Raw genomic sequence first — 19417 nt, 5'->3', positions numbered from 1 at the left:
TATTTCAGGACATTTTCTTCTTAGATAGCGAAACGTTGCTTATCTGTGTGTCCCCATGCAGCCTGTGTCAGATCGATTTCACAGCCAATCGGTTGGAGTGATACCGGAAGAGGTTTCTCTTTGTCGCTTTGTCGTCGTTTCCTTAATCTTTTGCTACAAAATTTCTCTAGCCGCTTCTGTACATGACGCATCCTTCTATAGAGGCGTTGTGATCGGGCAGCTTGAATCAATTTGGGTGTGTCCACTGGAATAATTTCGTGAAAATCGGTTTTAAGGATAGTCGCAGCTTCTTTCTGAGCAACTTACCTAGTTGCTGAAGATTTAGTAATTGCTGGGGCGTGTAGTGGCAGTATCTACACAATGCGCCGAACATACATTCTTTGCCGTCCTTCAATGAGCGGCACTTTGTTTTAGTCTTTGCTTCTGCAACTATCTGTTCCGGCGCTGTGAATGAGGTGGAGTGAGTGATGCTGGGGTTTTTTTTTATCACAGAAGTACTTACCTTTGAATTTTTCATAATATTCTGCTCTAGCCTTGAGGTGAGGCAGCCCTTCGTTGTGTTTTTTTATGTTGTTCACATCGTTTTGAATTCTCTTCTCACAATAGTCGCAGTAATATTTACGAGCCATCTTTTACCGGCGAATTGACCTATTTTATGTTGATCTTGACCTTTGTTGATTAATCGCTTGCAGCTTCTTCTTCTTCTTCAGTGAAGTTTTTACGGCTAGGTCCAATCTGATTGTGGCCTTTGTTAGCTATAAAGGTTAACCATAGTCTTAATTGCAGGAGATCTTGTTGTGATGAAAATTGAAAGGAGAATTCGTTATGCAACAAATCCTTGCAAAATTACAAACCTTAAAACATGCAGGAGGTGTTTCCGATGGTTTCCTTTTGAGACTCTCGGATCTCGGCCGCAGATTTCTGTGCTCTCTAGGGTTAAATTGAGTGTTGGTTGATTGTGTCTATTATTTTTTTCCTGTAACGCTGCTTCTCCTGGAATCCTTTCGCCTTAGCAAGAGATCAGCACTGATGGCACTAGACACAACAGGGCACCTTTTTTATCTAAAAATAAAGAAATGAACTGTTTTAACATTCAACAAATAAAGGTAACCAGATAGTATAACGAAAATTATTGCACTGTTGCAGAGTGTTGTGGATAATAGCACGCACGCAAGCACCCGCGAGGATCAGTTTTAAGTAACAAAACTACGTAGTTCTCATGGCAATGGTAAGAAGAGTTCGTCTATTCACAATCACTTCCTTCTAGAATCTAGTCGATACTACGATGAGTTTTGTGACAACAGAGAAAAGAAAATGGATGAAATGGTAAATTACGACGACGACGATGATGAAGATGGAGATGCTCTTGAACAGCAACAGAGGCAGCAGCTCGTGTATTGAATTGAGAAGACGAATTCTTTCGTTGCAAGAGCGTGTCCTTTGTTACGAAAACGTACTTTTAAAAGCAATAAGATATGCGATAACACAACATGGTACGAATCATGGCAAAGATTTAAGCAAAGAATCCCCTTCCGCCCTTCGACTCGACGCCCTCTACACATTTCCTTTACCATCATCATCGCCAGGATTTGGGCTGCCTATTAGCACAAAGGAACAGTAAGAAGAATTCGACCACAACGCTTTATCCGAATAGCCATCCGTAGGATAATGAAATCACGTTTTGAAGAAGATGTTTTGTTTCAATTTAAACAAATACTCACTCCAGAGTTTGCACAGCAATGTACTTGAGCTGATTGAAGGGAATGCAATGCACTGATTCGATACATGAGATTATGCCAATTTTCTTTCCAGTACGAACGCCATCCAGCGACCTCGTAACGGCGATAATCCAGGTACTGGGTTTCTTTCGACCGGACCCCATAGTCCCGAATGTGCAAAATAATGTTGAGCCGTTCCGTGTTCAGTGCTACAACAGTCCAACCAGTTTATTAATCTCAACCTAACCTTTTCTAACGCATGCGAATGCATCTTTCCCCGCCACCATTCGTTGCCTCTCCGTTAATCGCCAGGTCGCCCCGTAGTCCTTAGCGCGTCTACCGAGAATCAGCTGGCCGTGTTGATGCTCCGTTGTATCTCCAACGAGTCGTCCACGCTGACCATCATGCGGTTTTGTTGCGCTCGGCCATTGTATGCAGTTCTGGGTCAATATCGCGTTCGTCATTCACGGGCCATGCGTGCTCGATGTTGGTTTGTTGCACGTCGGCTTGTTGTTAACTGCGGCAGTGCTATGGCGGTGCCTCGGCGGTGTGTTCTGTTTTACCGATCTGCGTCGTGCCGGGTTCCATGCTATGCCCTCATGGCCAACTATGTCTTCGGAGTTCAATTGAATATTCTCTTCAGGCGACGGTGTCATGGTTTCCAGGGTCCATATTCCGGCTACTTCGGTTTGTCGTTTTGGTCGGATTGGGCGTTCCGATGTCTTAGCCCGTCGTCCACCATGGACGCCTCCATCATGCGCTATCCCGCCACCGCGATGCGCTTCTTGGCTCCAATTCTAGCATCGAACTCTATTCCCCATGCGCTTTCTATTCGCATTCCAGTCTTCTCCGCACTCGCTGAATCACTCTTCCTTTCCGGGGAAAGGACTAAGTCATTGGAGCGACACAAGCGGAAACGGGTCGGCGGTGAATGGTAGAAGGGGTCGCTACATTCCCCCACTACCCCTTTTTCCAAAATAAATACTAACCCTAGAGTCTTTCCTTAAATGCTAAATCGTTACCCGTGAACAGTTTACCATAATGCTACCTCCTTAGGAACCTTAACCGTCTGTTCTGCTAACTAGTGTCCCTCCTGCATATCACCTTGGTTCCCTATTTCGTTTCCTCTATCTACTCCGGAGGGTGCTTCACCATCTCCGTTTGGTTTCCCTCGCGCCTTATATAGTTTTCCTATGCTCCCGGCACTTGAACTCTGTCTGTCTGCAATACTGTTTTCTGTGCTGGCTCCAGCTGGCGCTTCAGCTGCCCTTTGGCTGATTAATCTGGATCCCTTGCCCTTGGGATCGCTGCCGGTACATTTACTTGGCCCATGCGGCCCTTCAGCTCCATGGCTGGAATGTGGCGGCCACTGTGGCACACCTACGACGATTAACGCCTATACTAGCTAGCGGCGTCGGGAATCGAACCCGACCCCGAAGTACGCGAGTCTCTGGGATTCCCAGGACTAGCCACATCTAGCAGCTAGTACCAAAACGGCCACTTGCGCTCCTAACGCCTACCTATTCTGGCACCGCTGCCCCGCTCAGTATACACTTGTGCCTATCTGCTGCGTTTGTTCCTAATATGGATTTACGAAGGAATCAATGTAACTATTTCTCATTTAATATTTCCTACATTGCGTTAATAACACTTCTTTGATATGTGTGACGTCAGAAGGAAATAGTAGCTAATATTTCATCATCTTTAAGTGCGTATATTATGCGTGGTAATGATATGAGCCGACTAGCTGAAGAGTCCCGCGTTCACTAGAGATTGAGTGATCAATCTCAGGTGATGACCCGCCGAAGCGGTGATAGATCGGGCGATGACGCTCGATCGCTCTCTCAGAGTCCGGAGGAACCGTGGAGGCGTCCTTGCGGTCCGGAGTGACCGTCGTCGTGCTTTGCCCCTGGCTGTTTCACATGATCCGTTTAATTGTTAGTTATAGAATAAAGTACATCTGGCCCTGGGACCATTGGACACAAAATGTAAGAAATTAAAGGATATGCGGTGTATTCCATCGTTAACCGTAATTTGCGTTACTCATCATTCATTTTCTACGTGTTAAGTATTCTTGCGCAAGCTGTGATACCGTTACAGTAATGAATGATAAGAGTGATATAGTGGTGGACGCTAGAAGTGAGCCGCTGGTTAGTGAATTTTTGCGCCCGTTCTTTTTAAATATTTTAACAACATCGCATTTTGTGACCGTGATCACTTGTTAATTGGTAAGATTTTTTTTACTTGAAATTTTAACGAAAATAACATTGATTTTTTTTTCAGGCGATAATTAAATGATCATATGAAATTGGCATCCGGTTTCGGTTCGATTTCACGCGAGCTGGGTATTTAACTGAAAAAATCGTCCAATGGAAACCATGAACAAGGTTTGTTAGTTGTAAAGTTACTGCGGGGAGGAACAGCAAGCAAGACTTATAATTATACTAATTTTCATGGTCAGAAGATTTTCAACTTATCTTTCGTTTTCTTTTAACAATCTTTTGCAACAGATAAGGGCCAGGATACTACAATGGTTTGAGGGACGAGTGCCATGTGTGTGCCATGTTGCAGATCTGTACTATGAGAATCCCGGGGCACCCAGTGGAATCACCGGATCCAACACCGCCTGTGCGCCAACGAGCAGCGAGAGCAACTCAGATTTCCGTTAATGGGATACGTCGAAAATGGCAAGATGTCCATGCGCTAAACAGTCAAGCTAGAGAATCTTTAGCGTGTCCGTGTTAGCAGTCGATCGAGCATTGCAACCGCCATAATCGTCCATTCGCATATGTTTGAAGAATATTCGCACTACGGATTGGGTTAGTATGTGAATTTTCCATGGTACATTTCCCTACATTCTTATGTTTTATGTTTGCTTTTTTCATTATCAGCACTGGCCCTCGAAAAGATGGCCTCGGCCCTCGCAGGGGTATCTCGTGTGGAGCTACGCTGCAACCTCGATGGCGTTTCGGCCCAGAATGAAGAAGGCACATGGTACGAACTGTGGCCTATCTCCTTCGAAATGATCGTCCGCGAAGAACTCGGACTAGCTAAAGTCAAAGTCGCAAATCTCAAAGAGGGCATTATGCGTCTGTTTGGCGAAGTGAAACTGGAGTTTGCTGGCATTATTGATCAACGCTCCTCGCCCTCGATTTGGCGTCCTCGAGAAACGTCCACGACTCCGGTTGTTCCATCAGAGCGCCCGATATCGTCACCTACCAGTTCGAGTACTTCTACCACTACCGCGTCGCACGCTGCCATCACGAAAGCGACTACTAACACCGCTACCACGGCATAAGGTCATATAGCCAGAAATCTGACCCGTAGGATTCTCATTCGATGGATGGCGATCAAGCTAGCTAACACCAGGTTTCAGATCCTCTTCAGGCTGATATCTTTACTGTCCAATTTACTACCACAGTAAAGAAAGCTAGTGGCCAAATTTGAATCTATGGCGAGATTCAAGATTCAACAGGCTTAAACGAAGCTCTAAGCGCACACGAGTATGCTCTCAACCGCGTGGTTGTATGCTAAACAAGTATGGTTGAGCGCGGCTCAACCTCCAAGTGGAGAGACAAATGAAAACTATTCTCGGGTCTTGGGCTGCTGCGACTCCAACAGCAAGTTACTCCGTCCCCTTCTTCAAAATCATCTGTTCTATCCGGTAAGCGCAAGACGAACGATAACCCGAGCGATAGATGCAGCAAACAAATGCACACCGGCGAATGTAAATGAATGAATATAAGTCCGTATCGTGCGGCGAAGGTCACCACACACTGGATAAGAGCTGCCCAGCATTCCTGGACGAGACCGAAATTCAGCGGATAAAAACCGAAAAAAATCTCTATGGGGTTGCTAGAATAAACAAATAAACATTCAATGCTGGAAAAAGAACAAAGATGAAATTGTCAAAGTAGCAAGGTTAGAAGACCCGGACGTCCTGTGCCTGCAGGAGACGTGGATTAAACAAGATGAAAACGTAAAAATAAAGGGCTACAGCACAGTCACTTGCAATAGAAAAGACGGATATGGTGGCAGCGCCATAGCAGTCAAAAAGTGCGTAGCGGCCCAACCTGCCCAGACGCGGTCTTCTGGGTAGGCGTAATTAGTGGCGCTAATGACACCAAACCAACCAAATACCTCTTTCGGATTCAGGAAGAACAAATCTATACACTCGGTCACCAACCTTTTATTGAACGAAATATTTAGAAGTAACAGAGAAAAAAAGCCTAACAGCCGGCATCTTTATAGATATTAAAAACGCGTATAATAGCGTAAACGTAAGCAAGTTACTAAACACTTTACATGCAGGCATGATACCGGAACCCCTAATCATGTGGATTGGTTGAACACACAGAGGCGAACCACTATGTTAAACTTGTGGAGTAAAACAACAGTCAAACACATAATAGAAGAATGCACAAAATATAAAAAGTTTAGGAGAGAATGTGGCTTGTCCGGAAAAATTGAACAAAACCTAAATAACGAAAGGCAAAATGAGAAAAAAAATTATAAAATTCATCCGCAACTCATGAACTCATTAAACTAACATATTTATATTAGCAATGAGCAATTAAAAAAAAAAATTAAGCCAGTTCCTATCCGAGACTCGTTGCTATCGGATGTGTTAATAGCATTAGTGAGAAAAAATAAGAGAGTAGAAAAGAGGGGAAAAAAGCAAGTGCCGATGGCTCTAACCAAGCCCGGAAGCATGGCGGCAATTAGGAGCACCGTTATAGGAGGCAACTACGTTCGTGGCGTCCAAACTAGGACTTGGTGCGAGCGACATTTCCTGCCTGAGGATGAAACCAGCGGTATCCTCAATTTTTGTCCAGCTTAAAGATGCCAGCCTTGCCCAACGGACCGTCGAGCTGTAAAAGAGTTAATGTTCTCTGGCAACTTGTCAGGCTCCGAGGATGAGAGGATGTCGGACACGATGCGTCTCGCTACTAGCCAACCCCACTGCCCTCCCCCACCGAACTCACACGCGTACACAGGTAAGAAAAAACAGACGACTCTCCTACCGACAGCGATCCAACGAACGAAGCGCCGCTGAAGAGAAAGCCTGGCCGGCCACCGAAAAAGACAAACGCGATCGCGATACGTCTCGCATCTGAGGGAAGTGTAGAGAAGAATTGTTAATGTTGTTGTGATGGACAGCTCGCTAAAATCCATAACGATCGTGTCGATCAATATCAATACCATCTCAAACGCAAACAAGATAGAAGCTCTGCACTCCTTCCTGAGGAGAGTAGAGGGCGACATTGTTTTTATGCAAGAAGTATACGATGAAAAGATGCAGCTGCCGGGATACAACGTTGAAACAAACCTTGACCAAACAAAAAGAGGTACAGCGATAGCGATTAGATATACGCATGTTGAGCGGACCCTGGATTCGACAATAATATGCTTGAGACTAGAAAACAACACATCCCTGTGCAATATATATGCTCCGTTAGGAAGCCAAGCAAGAGCTGGGCGAGAAAGCCTATTTAATAGCTCGTTGTCATATTACCTGCGTAATGCTACGGGACCAGTCGTCTTAGCCGGGGACTTCGATTGTGTCCTAAAGTCCAAGGACACCACGAGTGGAGGAAACATATGTTATCCGCTACAAAATGCGGTAGATAACCTAGGGTTGTGTGACAGCTGGGAACACATCAGAGGAAACGACAGATCGACCGTTGTTACGTATCGAGAACTACGAAAGGACAACTCCGTGACACCAACATGCATGTGCTATCCTTTTCAGACCATAAGGCGCTTACAGTGCGTATCGTTCTCCGAGAAATGCCCGACACGCGCCAAAAAAGGCTATTGGCTGTTACGGCCGCATGTTCTAACTGTTGAAAACATTGAAGAATTCAGAGGTAAATGGAACTACTGGACAAGGTAGAAAAAACATTATAAATCATGGATGGATTGGTGTACCAAACCCCGAATCGAAGCATTCTTCACATGGAAGACGAATAAAAAATGCGCCTTGTTTCGTATGCATCACAATATTCTATATACACAGCTGAAGAATGCATATGAGCGCTATCTGGTCGACTCGGAGGAGTTGACCAACATTAATCGCATAAAAGGAGAAATGCTGCGACTGTAACGACGGGTCTTCGAAGAATATTGCCGAATCAACGAAACGAGAGTTGATGGAGAAAAAGGTTCAATGCTCCAGCTGAGGTGAACGTAGGCAGAGGAGCAACGTGATCCATAGTCACTATCACATCCAGGCGTACTACAAGGAACTGTACTCCGGCGAAGCAAGCGTCCCCGAAGGAGCCTTATGCCAGTGACCGGGTAATCCATCTGGACTGTGAAGCGAACAACTGGAATCGTATCGTATGAAAAGGTCCTGCATGCAGGAGCGCCTTCAGTGGGGGCCACACGTGCAGTACGCACCGGAAAAGGCCATGAAGCAGGTCCAGGCACTCCGGTTTGCCATGCGGAACACCACGACGGACCATCGAGCCAGTCCCGGAAGATTATAGCCAGTGTCATTGACTCAACACTGCGCTACGCTGCCCCCATATGGGCAGAGAAGGCGACGAAACTACAATGTAACCGGCGCATCTTGCAACGAGTGCAACGCGAGATGGCGAAAGGCGTGGCCAGCACCTTCCGCACCGCCGGCTACTGGTCGGCGGTACTCCTGGCTGGGCTTCTTCCAATATGCCTGCGGCTAAACGAAGACGCCCGCTGTTACAGGGCCACCCGTGAACACCAGTCCTGCGCTATGACAATCAGGAAGCGCGAGCGCGCCGCAACGTTCCAGGCCTGAGCAAGTCGCCAGGACCGGATGGCCCCCTTGCAATAGAATTCTACCGCCAGACACTGCATATTGTTTGGCGAGAACTCACGCTCCTACTTAAGAAGGCCAGCAAAGGAACGATCCCCGAGAGCTTTGTCGACGGAGTAGTAATTCTGGTGGAAGAAAAACATCCTACCGCCCAATCTTCCTCTTAAATACGGACTACATATTACTTGCCAGAGTGCTCAAGCATCGAGTACATCTTCTAGGCGGTACTCTCCGTTAAGGATAGAATAATAGATATGAAACAAAAGAAGCGATGTGGAAAGTTTGTCTCTTTTGATCTCACACAGGCTTTTGACCGCGTAAACAGAGACATCCTTGCTTGAAACGATGAGTGCTTTAAGGTTCAACCCGGAATTCACACATCTTATAAAAACCATCAGTGAGCGTTGCAAATCCCGCGTCCTTTCGCAATTCTTCGCGATCCAACGCGATCCGTGCGACAACGTGACACCCTGCCTGGGACCTGCTGCAGCATCGTCCAGGCTTTGGCATCGCGCCCAAGCATTTCCCGCCAGCTCCGCTTGTTTCAATGGAGTGCCCCAAGGTGCAGTCCTATCCCCTACACTCTTCATAATAAGCATGGAAACACTCATAAAACAAATTTCCACTTACATACAACCATACATTTATGCCGACGACATCATCCTCCTCTCATCACAAAAAACAACAAGAAAAACCAGACAAAATCTACAAAAAAAACTAGAGAAATGGTCCAAAATCTCATGACACGAAATCACCCCCTCCAAAAGTACACTACTACACGACTGCAACCATAAACATAGTCAACCCAAACAACTCACATACAACAACAATAGCATAAAATCCCAAAACACACAAAAAATCTTAGGAATCACAATAGATAAAAAACTCAATTTTCGAGCACACTGCAAAAACTTAAAAAACACCACCAAAACACACCGCAACATCTTTCGGATGCTCGGAAGTGGAAGACACAGGGCATCAAGGAAAACACTTATTTTACTATTAAAAAACTGGCTTCTGCCGAAAATTCTATATGGGGCCGAATTCTTTAGTAGAGGCGGAAAAAAAGCTTCAAACATACTAAAACCGATCTACAACTCCGCAATTCGAAACATAACTGGGGCCTTTTGCACCAGTCCAATAACTTCATTAATATGTGACAGTGGCCTTGACCCTTTCAGTCACATAATCCTCAATTCCTTAATCAAACAATCCACAACCTTATCTGAGAAAGGGACGACTCCCACAGCACTAAACAACCGTATAAACGATCACCTAAAAAACCAACAATTACCATACCTCCCCGAAGTAGCCAAGATAGAAACCTACCCATCATTAAATAGCATAAAACCAAAAATAGATTGGTGCATAAAAGAGTTATACGGGAAAAAGGAATTAACACTCACACCGCCCATACATTACACAAACAGCTAGTCACAAGCAAATACAGGAACTACACAATACAAAACCACACAACCTTTTAATATTTACAGCCGAAGCTATAGGAATACTGCTTGCAGCCGAAGAAGGTGGAAATGAACCCACGATCATTTTCACCGATTCCGCAAGTGTGCTGCAAGCAGTAGAAGGCTAAGCACTCAATTGTACAGCAAATCCCACAAGCAATCGGCTCAAAAAGAAATATCACCTTAGGTTGGGTGCCAGGGCACTCCCAGATAGCCGGGAACGTCAGGGCTGATCGGCTAGCCAACGCCGGCCGTAGGTCTTCCCCAAATCCCCCTGGTCCCATTCCAAGACAAGACATCAATAGAAACCTAAAAACCCGACTCAGACAAATATGGCAAAAAACATGGACCACCACCACAGGCAATAGACTTAGAAACATCAAAACCACCATAGACCCCTGGACCGACAACAATAGCCCAAAAAATCAACGTATATTAAGCAGGTTAAAAATAGGCCACACCCGACTCACACACCAAAACCTGATAGAAAAGCACAATCAGCCCATGTGTGCCACCTGCGGTTGCACCACAACGGCGGAGCACATCATCACCGACTGCAAACAGTATGACACCATTAGGAAAAAACATAGAATCCCCCACAACCTCCCGGAAGCCCTCGCCAACAACAGAGCGAGCGAAGGACTACCTCATACCTCTCATAGACTACCTCAAAGAAGCGAATCTATACAATAAATTGTAAGCCACCACCTTTACAGAGACGAAAGATAGGCCAAAGGCCCAAAGTCTATATAATTTCAAATTAAAAAAAAATCCGCTTGTTTCATCTCCGTCTCCGCGTTTTCCGCGTCATCCGCGAGTAAATTTGCGGTCTTCTAGTGTACAGTGGATGTACACGCTAAAGTTCACTATAAATAGCTCACTGCGGCCGTGTAAGACATAATTATCGGCCTGAATCGAATCGTGTTCCAGTGGCTGAAAACAGTGTTGGCGTCATTTTCCACCATCTCACTGACCCGCCATCGCTCATCTCATCTCCGACTCACCGTCATCACCCGTCATCATTGCGTCCCGATATCATCATCATCACTAAGGCCTTCGGACGCTCCGTCGACTGACGGCGGTAAGCACGTCACAGAACAAACACTAAACCGCCTCAGCCCGTCTTCGCTCCTGCCGTAATCCAGACACCCGTCGCTGTGCATTCTCGGCACGCCACCCGGCACGTTCCGCCTGCCCGGCCGCTCTTCATCGGAACCGGGTGGGCTTACAGCAAAATGCCCCTGATCGTACCACCAGCGCAGCAACTATACTGGCTGTACATAACTCGTCTGGAACCAGGCGCTGCTCCCGAGGATGTCGAGAGCTTTGTCAAAGAACAGTTAGGTTCGAACGACATTCAGCTCGTCCGATTGTTGGCGAAGGAGCGGGATATCGGCAAGCTCTCCTTTGTCTCGTACAAAGTTGGGATGTCGCCATTGCTGAGAGAGAAGGCGCTCCCATTTCTGCGGCTATGGATCAGTCGATCGCACAAGGTCATCCGCCACGCGGTCGATGCCTCGAAGTGGCGACTGACGCCGGTGCAACGTCGGGTCCACCACAACACGGTTTTCTCTGGTACCATTGTTGACCACAGCTGCTACACCAAAAACACCGACCACACGCAACGATTTGACACCGCAATCGGACTTCTCACCTTAACGATCACTTGTGGCCTCCGCACGAAACTCACCGATTTCCGGCTGGCGGTGCCCCCCATTTCTTGCGAGCTAATCGTGCTCACCACCGAAACGTGGCTCACAGAGCACATCCCGTCCGCCATGGTGTTTGACGACTGCTTCTCCGTCTATCGGTGCGATCGCTCCGGTAGCAATAGCACTCGCTCCCGTGGCGGCGGGGTACTCATCGCATGCGCTGGCCACTTGCGCTCGTCCTCTGTTGTGTGCCTCACCGACACGACACTCGAGCTAGTCTGGGTGCGCATCTGGTTCGGATCGCATTCTACTTACATCGGGGTAGTATATATCCCCCCCGATCAGAGCTCATCCGGATCACTCCTCGAGAGGCTCAATGAGTGCGTCAGCCGTATCGTGGATAGATTAGGCCCGAACGATAATTTGCTGCTACTCGGCGACTTCAACCAGTCGCTCACCAAATGGTCACCTGCAGGGCCATGCTACCTGCCATCCAACGGCTCCAACGCCGCAACACTCACATTCCTCGACGGATTAGCGGCCATCGGATTGCGGCAAGTCTCCGGAATCCGCAACAAGTTCGGCCGGCAGGCAGCTTGACCTTATCTTTACGGATACTAAGGACTTTGATGAACGCGTAATGGTACGACTACCATCCGGCCCTTACGATGTCCTTCTGGCATTCGGCTGGCGGCACCGTAAATCGGTCCCCGCCTCAACGCGAGCCCTGCGGGCTGAATACAATTTGGACAAGCTCAGCCGCCTAGTGAGGGACACCAATTGGTCCTTCATAGACACTGCCTGTACGGCCGACGACGCTACCAGTGCGTACACCGCTACGCTGCTTTCCCTCCTTCCCCTCTGTTGCCCTCCCCCCAACCCACCGTGGTCGGACAGGCACTTGCGTGCACTGAAGATCGACCTCAATCGCGCCAGTCGTCTGTATCACTCACACCGTCGTCCCTTCTATCAACGTCTCTTCAAGTACGCATCCTATGCCTACCGCCTCTACAATCGCTCGCGCTTCCTGGGATATCAGGCGCGCCAGCAATCCAGACTCTCAGAGGATCCTACATCCTTCTGGCGTTACGCCAATTCTCGGCGGGGCTCCTCGAACCTCCCTACCTCCCTCTCCCTAGGCAACGATACGGCCACTTCTCCGGATGGCGTATGCGACCACCCTGTCCAGACACTAGTCCCGAGAAGTGTCGACGACCCAGCATGGTCTCGCTCACACTCCCCATGACCTGCTCTCCATCGATACAGTACCCATCTCGGAGGGCAGTGTCTTGGCAGCCCTTGCCGATTTGAAGCTCTCCCACTCCCCCGGTCCCGACGGTATTCCCTCCTCCGTGCTGAAGGGATGTATGCATTCCTTGGCCCCGATCCTGGTTCAACTCTTCGCCAGATCTCTGTTTGAGGGTTTGTTCCCGCGGGGTTGGAAGTCGGCGTGCCTAGTCCCGCTACACAAAAAAGGATGCCTTCAGACCGCCTCGAACTACCGAGGTGTCTCCCCCCTCTGTGCCACGTCCAAAGTCCTGGAATCTGTCGTTCACTCTCACCTTCTCTCCTGCGTTTCCTCCTCTATCGATGCGGATCAGCAAGGCTTTATGCCAAAGCGATCAACTACGACCAACCTCATGTCCCTCACACAGCGCATCTACCCTGCTGTCGCTTCTGGCTCTCAGGTGGATGTAGTCTACACGGACCGCATTCGCCGTATCTTACACAGTTTGCTGGTTGCGAAGCTCCGGCAGATGGGCCTGCGTGATCCTCTCCAGCCCTGCATTCAATCCTTCCTCTCCGGGCGGTCCTTCTATGTCCGTACCCCTTCCTCCACTTTCCTCTCGTGTTCTATCCCTTCTGGGGTACCTCAAGGCAGCGTCCTGAGCGTCCGTGTTTCTGAACTTGAATTACATGAGTTATTGCTGGCGCAGGCCGAGATAGAACGAAGCCGGGACGTCTTGGCCAGATTGGTGGCCGAAAAATCAGCTCAAGTGGAGAAGCCGAAAGCCAGAAATGCGCGTCAAATTCATCCCGTTTTCAAAGGGATTTACAGCCATATCGGCTTAGGTAAGGGTTTGATCGCAACGAACGCGGAATCGATTCATTTGTATACTTTTGGTTTGGTTTTTTAGAGTATCAAATCCGGCGCCTCGTCGCTGCCGGTGTCGTCAAACACGCAAACGAAATCGTGCTGGATTGGAGTTGCCCCTTGCTCTGTGGCCAATTACCTGCCGCGTAGTGAATACAAATATTTTCTTCGAAGCCGGATTTTTTCTCGGCAAAATTCCAAACTCGGACGCGTTACAGTGGTTCTACGCAGAAGCCACTAAGCTCTGCATGACGGGCATCAATTTTGCAGGCGTCCCTGTTCCTGTTACCTTCCGGAACGAAATATTGGACCGGCAAGCGCAAAGGGTGACGGCAGGTATTTGCTTTATTTTATTGAAAGGTTTTTCTAGATGTTCTAGATATTCACTCTGCACATCTTCTTTACAGGACTCCAGTACAGGATGTGCCATTTCGGTTGTAGCCACAAATCTGTAGCACGAGGTAAAACGTTCTTCCCGCTGACTCCACCGCAGCAGTGCAATAATTTACTTGCTACTCTGCGTACAGATGGGACCGGCGCAAACATTTTTATTTGCGAACCGCTGCATTTAATTTATGGGAGGATTTTTTATAACATTACAAACAATTTCCCCCAACGTGGAAATTGTTTGTTCAAACTTTCTCTGTTGAAGAAAGTAGTGAACATGCTCCCTACCGAAATAGATAGGGGCAATTTTCTGGACATCAAAACGACACGCAACATCGAAAGGACTCATAATGAGCTTATCTTTTTTGCGTCGATATTGTCGTTTAAGCATATGTTCTTGAATTTTGATATCTTTATTAAGTTTTGGACGGCGATATTTATATTGTCGGACGACCTACATAAGGATTCAATTAATGAGGCACGAGTTTTGTTGGCCAGTTTTGTGAAAAAATGTTGGAATCATTTCCAAAACATCTACTTAGACGATGCCAACATAGTTCCTGGTACAACTATCGATATTCATGAAGGGAAACTTGCGGCAAAATTCCAGTGGGCTGTATGAAAAACGGATCCAGCAATGGAAGGATTTTGGCCAGAATATAACACAGGAGGAAATACTACAAAACATCGTCCCGGAAGCATGACCAGCACACCGGTTTCAAACGAAGATACTATGCATTCAGACAATATAGTACAAATCGGCAATTTCCGGGTTTATACTAAGGGAATCTATGATCGGTGGCTCCTCACAAAGGACAAAGAATATATGTCGAAGACGTTCGACTGCTTCTCCCGGTCGCCACCATATCCGGTCGTGCCCGGTGCTTCGAAAGTTAGACTTCATATTGACACAGGAGTATAGAGAACCGGCTTGTCATAAAGCTCTCTAAATCTCGATCAGAAGAGGGTGAATTCACTTGCCGTGGGATAAATCCTAACTGCAGACAAAAAATAAGAGGATACTTACTGCGCGGACACGGATGTTCTGGATGTTTGTTCCCTTTGGTATCCGCTACCGGCAAGCTTAATTCTAGCGTCTTGGCTTGGTGATTGCTGGGAGGAGAATTCGATCGTTAGTGGAACAAATCTTGGCAAAATCACGATCCTTCATCTTACCGGATCTAAAATTGATGAGGAAAGCTTCCCGCAGCGTTGGTATCCTTTTTCTTGGGTTAAGTCTCATATTTTTGGGGATTTTTCGCGCCACCGTTCTCGAAGTTTCTTACACCGGCCTATATTCCAACGGCAACGATGGCGGGAGTTAAAAATGACTTGAATTTACCCTTTTATGTATCATTAAAGTTAACAAGCCCCAAAAACTTATCACTTAAACCGCATGTTCAACGAAAAGGAAGGATTCGTCCAGACAATTTTTCCAGGGTGTAGCCTATTTCGCGCTTCGAATTCGGATTTTTGTTGTAGAAAATATTGAATGCTACAATTTTACTTTATTTATTTTCGATAACTCACTAACCGATTTCCTAACGAAATGAAATCGGCCTTTTACAATAAATGCTCTTCGAAATACATGGATTCTTCCGATATTTCCAAAAAATAATAACAAATTTCAAGCCTTTCTTGCGAGAGAAAGGTAAAGGATTTTTAACGAAATTTTCTCTCCATCTCAACATGGCGGCTGATGGTTTCCTGGGATTGCGGTAAAACGTAAACAAACGCGAAATTTTAACGAAAACGTGTTTTCTGGGAATTTTAAGGCTCGAAATCTTCGAAACGAGGAAATGGCGAGTAAAACCGTTCTTGCTGGCGACGTAATATTCGAGCCGATGGAGATGATCAAGACGAGTAAAAAGGTGATTCTGGGGCCGGATTTGCGCATGGATCAGGATGTGGTGCGCGCCAGTAAATGTGGCCAGCTGAAAACGAAACCGCCGAATACGTTCTGGGTTGATGCGCACCAAAAGCGGTACGTGCCGACCCGCGGGGAGTTGGTGGTCGGCGTTGTGATGGCTAAAGCAGGAGACATATTTCGAGTGGACATCGGCAGCAGCGAAACGGCCTCTTTATCGTATGTGGCCTTCGAGGGCGCAACTAAGAAGAACCGGCCAGACGTGAACATCGGAGATATCGTGTACGCGCGGCTCTTGATCGCTCACCCGGACGTAGAACCCGAACTCGTTTGTGTCGATTCACACGGCAAGAAGGGGAAACTCGGAATCCTGCATGATGGATTTCTGCTAAGTTGCAGTCTGAATCTGATACGAAAGATTCTCAATCCAAAGTGCACGTTCCTGAGTTTACTGTCGAAAGAGCTCAAATTTGAGCTGGCTGCTGGGATGAACGGACGACTGTGGATACGGGGAAAAACCGTTAAAGAAACCATTGCCATCGGAAATGCAATTTTGGCCCTAGAATTTGTACCGAGCGATCAGATCCGCGAGCTTTGCAACGACATCGGATCGTACGTAGCAGGATTCGCGAAATAAATTTGTGAGAAATTTAGGAACTCAACGTATTTTTCATTCTTACCCACTAAGCCCATAACGAACGGAGATAACACTCAAAGGGGTGCATGGAATGTTCGGCACTTTAACGGCACTGCAACTGCACAGAGCGATCTTGGGACTTGATTTTCATCCAAGACCAAGCATGGGGAATGGCTTCCTGGGTTGAAATCAGCTGGCGGCGTAAACATCGATTTCCCCAGAAAAGTTAACAAAAACCGAACTCCGCGGAATGAGTGCTCCAGGTTCTTCAGGTATTTTGAGGCACTAGAAACACTATAAGAATCGCCCAATTGTTGATTTTTGTGTATGATTTTAGATGTTCCCGGTGGAAGTCCACGCGTTGTGGAGGAAATCGAAATTCCGGTGCCGTGGGGTTTCGTTTCAGGTGAGGGAACCGAATGACGTCATCGTTTGGATGGTGACGGTCATGGTCATGATTAGAAACCGTGACTTAGCATACCCAGCAAAGACTAGAGTTACATTATCAACCCCGTGTTAATCCCGCACCCGGTATGCACGAGGGTAAAGCTTGCTCAACGCGTTACGTGTACCACGTGTCGAATTCAGAATTAAACCAATCACAGGTCATGCAAGCTAGGTAAATGCTTTTCCGCGTGTTTTGCATCACTGATTATTTAATAGGGGCTATCGTCATGCATGTAGAACTACTACTGTTTCTTGATTTTCAACGAATTAATTTGATTATTAGACTGGACGTTATCGTTCTTAGAGTAGAGACAACTGAAGAGTGGTCGTGAACTTCCGAACGTTTCTGACAATCTATTTCAACTATAACTGTAATATTAATAGAATTATGACTGTTGTTAATTCTTTTTCCTCCATCTTTATAGGTAAATGGTGGGGCTCTCGTGTGAAGCAACCGGTACTGGCCCTACATGGCTGGCAGGACAATGCTGGATCCTTTGATCGGCTGTGTCCTCTTTTGCCAGAGGATATTCCTATTCTAGCAATTGACCTCCCGGGCCATGGGAAGTCGTCTCACTATCCAAAGGGCATGCATTACTTCATATTCTGGGATGGAATAACCCTCATTCGACGCATTGTTAAGTATTTCGGATGGACAAACATCACTCTACTGGGACATTCGCTGGGCGGTGCACTCAGCTTTATGTATGCTGCAAGCTTTCCGGACGAGGTTGATCGATTTATAAGCATCGACATTGCAGGGCCTACGGTGCGCGATCATCATAAATTGGCAGCAAGCACGGGAGATTGTATCGACAAATTTTTGCACTATGAAACACTTCCAGAGTCTAAAATGCCGTGCTACGGTTACGAAGAAATGATAGAACTAGTTCTGGCTGCTTATGATGGTTCAGTGGATTACGATTCAGTTGAAGTATTGATGCGCAGAGGTATGGCTTTGGCACCAGCCCACTTGAATAAGGACGGATATCATTTCGCCAGGGATCTGCGTCTTAAGGTAGCTCTCATGGGTATGTTCTCATTGGAACAAGTGCTTGCCTATGCTGAATGTATTAAATGTAAGGTTCTAAACATACGTGGACAACCGGGAATGAACTTTGGTAGTGCAGAGGTGTACGAGAAGGTGATGGAAGTACTTCGGCGGACTGCATCGAAGGTTGTATACTATGAAATCCCGGGTACGCATCATTTACATCTCGTAACACCGGACAGAATATCTAAGCAAGTAAGCGATTTTTTGTTAGAAATATAAGCATTGTATGGTTGTTGGTAGGAATATTTAACAATACAGCAGGAGTGGGAAACGAATTCGTTTGTTGAATTCAGGACATCGTTTTGCTTTGCAGTGAGATTATAGGTAGTTGGTTTTGCGTTTTGTTTTTAAATAGGTGTAGTACCCTTGCATGGGTAATGAAGCACAATCATCATTAAATGAAGTTTATGAAACATTCCTTACGGAAAGGGCCAGGCTATCAGCAGTTTGTTCATTTTAATATCTAAATTAACTTCATAGTCGAACACTAGACACAAACCAAGGTGAACGGAGAAATAAAGAGACACAATGACTGTTGAACAAAGGATTCACAATTTGATGATTATTTGATTTATTTTATTCTGTTTTCGTATCAACATTTTCGTTTAAACGTACGTAGGACCGTATGCTTTTACCGTACTGGAAGGAACAAGTGAAGATTGTTTCACGTAATTTCCAATCGCCTTTTGCAAGATCGTTTCCAAAGGACTGAATGTGGCACGAGATCGAAGCCGCGCTTTAGCAACTTCTAACGACTTCTGCAAGGTGAAATTTCGGTGTTTGGCCGTCTCCAACGAGTGATTGATTTGTGCATGTTCCTCCTTATGCAGCTTTGACGATTCGGCGTTAAGTTGTAGTTCAGCTTGGACACTAGAGAACACAAACGGTGGGAATCGATATTAGAATGCAATCAATAGCAATGAATTAAAAGTCACCAACAGATCTTCAATTACATAGTTTTTAGCCTTTCGTCTAACTCATATTCCAACGCTGCATACTTATCATTTAAATCTCCCACAAAATCTATTTCCTTCGTCATTGTACTGAAAAATTTCGATGAAACATTTTGCTACAGACTGTTTACCTTTAAGTTGTGTTCTTTGTTGCTAGGGCAACGTAACAGTCGCTGCTTCGCTGGTATGAACACATGCTATGGTTACATAATATTGTCCCGCAGCAAGATTTTTTAATTATTCAGAATAAAAAAGAGCCTTCTAACCAAAACCAAGTGCAATGCGTTAAATCTTGCTTCTCATATTTGCTTGTTTAAATTTCTGTGATTCATTAGTTCATAT

At 46.3% G+C, this 19417-nt stretch overlaps 3 protein-coding genes and 1 long non-coding RNA gene across 6 annotated transcripts in view; 2 read left to right on the top strand and 2 right to left on the bottom strand.

Moving 5' to 3' along the window:
• Positions 1-628: 628 nt before the first annotated feature.
• LOC125948981 (uncharacterized) lies at positions 629-15512 on the bottom strand. The gene is made up of 4 exons (XR_007468621.1): positions 15294-15512; positions 15145-15230; positions 855-1062; positions 629-755 (listed from the first exon to the last, which is right to left on the bottom strand). It is a non-coding gene; the product is annotated as an uncharacterized LOC125948981 (long non-coding RNA).
• Positions 15513-15793: 281 nt separating this feature from the next.
• On the top strand, positions 15794-16700 carry LOC125958096 (exosome complex component RRP40). Its single transcript, XM_049691223.1, has one exon. The coding sequence runs from the start codon at positions 15917-15919 to the stop codon at positions 16619-16621; it is 705 nt and encodes a 234-aa protein (XP_049547180.1). The 5' UTR covers positions 15794-15916; the 3' UTR covers positions 16622-16700.
• Positions 16701-16786: 86 nt separating this feature from the next.
• On the top strand, positions 16787-18669 carry LOC125958085 (probable serine hydrolase). The gene is made up of 3 exons (XM_049691211.1): positions 16787-16893; positions 16959-17027; positions 17494-18669. Exons 1-3 carry the CDS (start codon positions 16872-16874, stop codon positions 18339-18341), a joined length of 939 nt encoding a protein of 312 aa, XP_049547168.1. The 5' UTR covers positions 16787-16871; the 3' UTR covers positions 18342-18669.
• Positions 18670-18680: 11 nt separating this feature from the next.
• The window catches only part of LOC125958106 (uncharacterized), a 1756-nt gene continuing 1019 nt past the window's right edge, over positions 18681-19417 (bottom strand). The window contains exons 1-2 of one of the 3 annotated variants that reach the window (XM_049691234.1): positions 19076-19228; positions 18681-18992 (exon numbers count right to left, since the gene is read on the bottom strand). In XM_049691234.1, coding sequence (XP_049547191.1) covers positions 18728-18992; positions 19076-19161 — 351 coding nt within the window. In that variant the 5' untranslated portion in view covers positions 19162-19228 and the 3' untranslated portion in view covers positions 18681-18727. Of the gene's footprint in view, positions 18993-19075; positions 19229-19417 lie in introns of those variants that run through there. The other 2 variants (XM_049691242.1, XR_007469309.1) reach the window with 2 other exon arrangements.

The sequence above is a fragment of the Anopheles darlingi genome, chromosome 2 (genome assembly GCF_943734745.1).
Source record: "Anopheles darlingi chromosome 2, idAnoDarlMG_H_01, whole genome shotgun sequence".
In the NCBI taxonomy this organism is placed as follows: Eukaryota; Metazoa; Arthropoda; class Insecta; order Diptera; family Culicidae; genus Anopheles; species Anopheles darlingi.
This window is presented reverse-complemented; position numbering and strand designations above follow the sequence as displayed.

Coding starts and splice junctions, on each gene's coding strand:
- LOC125958096 (XM_049691223.1), top strand. CDS start 15,917: ATGGCGAGTAAAACCGTTCTTGCTGGCGACGTAATATTCGAGCCGATG.
- LOC125958085 (XM_049691211.1), top strand. CDS start 16,872: ATGAGTGCTCCAGGTTCTTCAG. Junction 16,894..16,958: donor GAGTGCTCCAGGTTCTTCAG/GTATTTTGAGGC, acceptor GTATGATTTTAG/ATGTTCCCGGTGGAAGTCCA. Junction 17,028..17,493: donor GCCGTGGGGTTTCGTTTCAG/GTGAGGGAACCG, acceptor CCATCTTTATAG/GTAAATGGTGGGGCTCTCGT.